The 3,148-nt window shown below is 32.8% G+C and overlaps 1 protein-coding gene across 1 annotated transcript; it reads left to right on the forward strand.

Moving 5' to 3' along the window:
- The first annotated feature begins 365 nt into the window (after positions 1-365).
- LOC122721899 (ADP-ribosylation factor-like protein 2) lies at positions 366-2,817 on the forward strand. The gene is made up of 3 exons (XM_043950961.1): positions 366-789; positions 1,719-1,799; positions 2,420-2,817. The coding sequence occupies exons 1-3, from the start codon at positions 739-741 to the stop codon at positions 2,540-2,542; spliced, it is 255 nt and encodes an 84-aa protein (XP_043806896.1). The 5' UTR covers positions 366-738; the 3' UTR covers positions 2,543-2,817.
- Positions 2,818-3,148: the final 331 nt, after the last annotated feature.

The following is a 3,148-nucleotide window of genomic DNA, read 5'->3' on the forward strand; positions in this document are numbered from 1 at the left end:
AGAATGATACGGATCCAATAGGGCAAACTTCTAACAATGGTGTAGAGCAAACTTATTTCATTCAAATGGATTTAAAAGGAGTTCAAAATCATATTCATATGATCCATATATATTTGGGGCGTGCTTTAACTCATATGGGGCAGATTTGGTGCAACACTTGCAATCATAGGCTTAGGGAGTCTAATCAAACCTATGGGCTAAAACTACACAAAGGGAAGCCTAAAGTGAAGATCAAGAAGGGCTTTTGTGAAGATTCAGCTTTGTCATGGTTTTATATTATATGGTTGATGTTCTGCTTCTGCTGCTTAATATGTCTGATGCTATACTGAATTCATTTGACATCCTTTGGGAAAATTACTATAACATATAATTTTAAAGTTAATTAAAATATTTTTTTATTTGGTTCTTTTGTGAGGAATTTTATAGTCAATTAGTTAAAAGAGAGTACAATTTCAAATTTTAAAACTATGCTTCTCCTTCAAAATCTTCACTTGTTTATCCTCATTTAATAAAACCACCAATCCAAAACTAGCTGAACTCTCCCACCTCCACCTTGTTCTCCTATCTCTGGATTCTTCTCTTTGATTTGAGATTCGCAACTGGTAGTCTTAATGGGTCATAGCCAACTTTTTGTCCAGATTTCTTCAATTTATAGGTTTTATTTTGTTGATTTTGTCATGTAAAGCAATACAGCTCTGCTGATAACATTGTGCATTGCACTCCCAGGTAGAGGAGAATATGCGATTAAGGACTGAACTTCAGAAAAAAATTCAGGAACTTGAAAAATACGTAAGTGCTTCTAATAGTTTCTGCTACTCTATCCAATATGAATTGAATTGCCAGCCGATTAAATCCAAGTAATTCCTTGTTAGCTGGTGTATTTGCTGGTCTATAATTCCTATTTTCTTTCTCTTAACTTTTTTTCTGTATTAAGTATCACTTCCATCTTCCTATGAATATGTTAATTCCTTATCTATTTCTTTGTGTTTTTCTTTTTCTTTTCTGTCTGTTCATCTTAACACTCTCATTCTTGCTCATGCTAAACAAAGAAAGCTCCCAGCTATGCTGAAAAAAAAAAAGAAAATATTTTTTTTTGAGTTCGAAACTTATTTCTCATTCAACTGCTGGTAGTTTTTAATAAGAACTGTTATTAGCTGCATTAAGCACATTTGCCTTCAAATTAATTTTTTCCATTGTAATTTTTAATTGCCATATGCCCATATCATTGACTATGTAATTCTTGATATTTGCAATTGAGAATGGTTGTCATGAGCTGATTTTTCTTTTCTCTTCCGAGTTATAATTCAATTCTATCCCCCCCTTTTCATGTTTTATTTTTTTCTCACCTTTTCTTGCATCCTCTTTCCATTTTAATAAAACAAAAGCTAAGGTGTTGGGGATTTTCATTTCACCATAGTGCATGTTTTAGGAAACATACATTATTGATTATACCAGGCTAACATAGGTCTGTTTAAATGCTGCATATGCTCTAATTTGGACAAAACGAGGCTCAATTGCTCAATCTTGAATTATGTAAAGGTCTACTTATGCCAAATCGAAACATGAGCACCCAGTTGTCTTTGGTGGGATTGAATAACCTAAGAAGCTGATAGAATTTCTCCTTAACATAAGAAACAACCATATTGATATTATCTGGCATCAAGAGCTCAATTCGAAGCTATTATAGTTTTTAATCCAAACTGAACATCATCTTACAGAGGCTTTCTGGAGCATCTTTGCTAATACTAGCAAATAAGCAAGACCTAAAAGGTGCTCTGACACCAGATGAAATTGCTAAGGTACTGATTTAAATATTGTAATTTGTAGGTCATTTTTCTTTCTTGGACCAACTTGAAGTTTGTTGTCCTTTTTCCATGTTATTAATGTGCTGCTCATTGTCCTGAAATATTCACTCTCCCGGTGTAGTTGTGAACTTTAATTTGATATTTGAACATGTGTGTCAACTTGTGAATCTTGCTTTCTCAATTATGTCATCAGGTGTGTTTGTTTCAGCAGCTATTAATGATGTTAGGCACGTGTATTCTGTTTCTTCCTATTCTACTTTAAATCCTATTATATTTGATCAGAACGGGGCAAAGAACATTTCATGGTTTAATGATTACGGAAGTCGACTTGATATGCATATATTTTTAAATATCTATAACTTTCCAGTATTTGGGCAATGAAAGAAGAATGGTTCAAAATGGTTAAGCATGCCTTAGTATCTTGACCTTACACTTCCAACATAATCAGGTTAAAGCTACTATATATATATATATATATATATATATATATATATATATATATATATATAATTTTTTGGTTTCCATTTTCTTTTCTTCCAAAGTTATTATGTCTGATTTATAGCCTTGCTTTCGTCTTTTGAAATTCTAAAATGGAGTTTGCAAAACTTCTGCAGGTACTAAACCTGGAGAATATGGACAAAATCAGGCATTGGAAAATCGTGGGCTGTAGCGCATACACAGGGGAGGGGCTGCTTGAGGGATTTGATTGGTTGGTTCAGGACATGATGATACCTTAGGATCTAGTCAACATTAAGTAATAGAGTTAGGTTTTTTTTATTGGCCCTCTCAGAGAACTGATTAAGGTCCATTTGTATTGTTTTATTAACTATCTTATTGTTGTGGAATTTAGTCAAGCTGTGAATTCGACAAAAAAAGAAAAAAGTCAAGCTGTGAAACTTTTTGGGTCAATAGTATTATTAAAACTTTCAATGGGAAGTTTGGGTCAATATTAGTGACTAATCAGCCATAAAAGCAAATTAAATAATAAATATTTTTTTGATTTTACTATTAATTTGCAACGAAATAACGACCAAATGCTCTTTTTTGAGGTGATCAAATAATAACGAAATAGCGATCAAATTAGCGATCAAAACAGCGATAATTTCGCGATCAAAATTTAGCGATCAAAAAATGGTCGCTGATTGGTCACTATTTAGTAATACTTAATTTGCCATGACACCAAATTAGCGACCAAAAAATGGTCGCTGATTGGTCGTTATTTTGTAATACTTAATTTGCCATGACACCAAATTAGCGACCAAAAAATGGTCGCTGATTGGTCGCTATTTTGTAATATTTAATTTGCCATGACACCAAATTAGCGACCAAAAAATGGTTGCTGA

The sequence above is a fragment of the Manihot esculenta genome, chromosome 15 (assembly GCF_001659605.2).
Source record: "Manihot esculenta cultivar AM560-2 chromosome 15, M.esculenta_v8, whole genome shotgun sequence".
Lineage (NCBI taxonomy): Eukaryota > Viridiplantae > Streptophyta > Magnoliopsida > Malpighiales > Euphorbiaceae > Manihot > Manihot esculenta.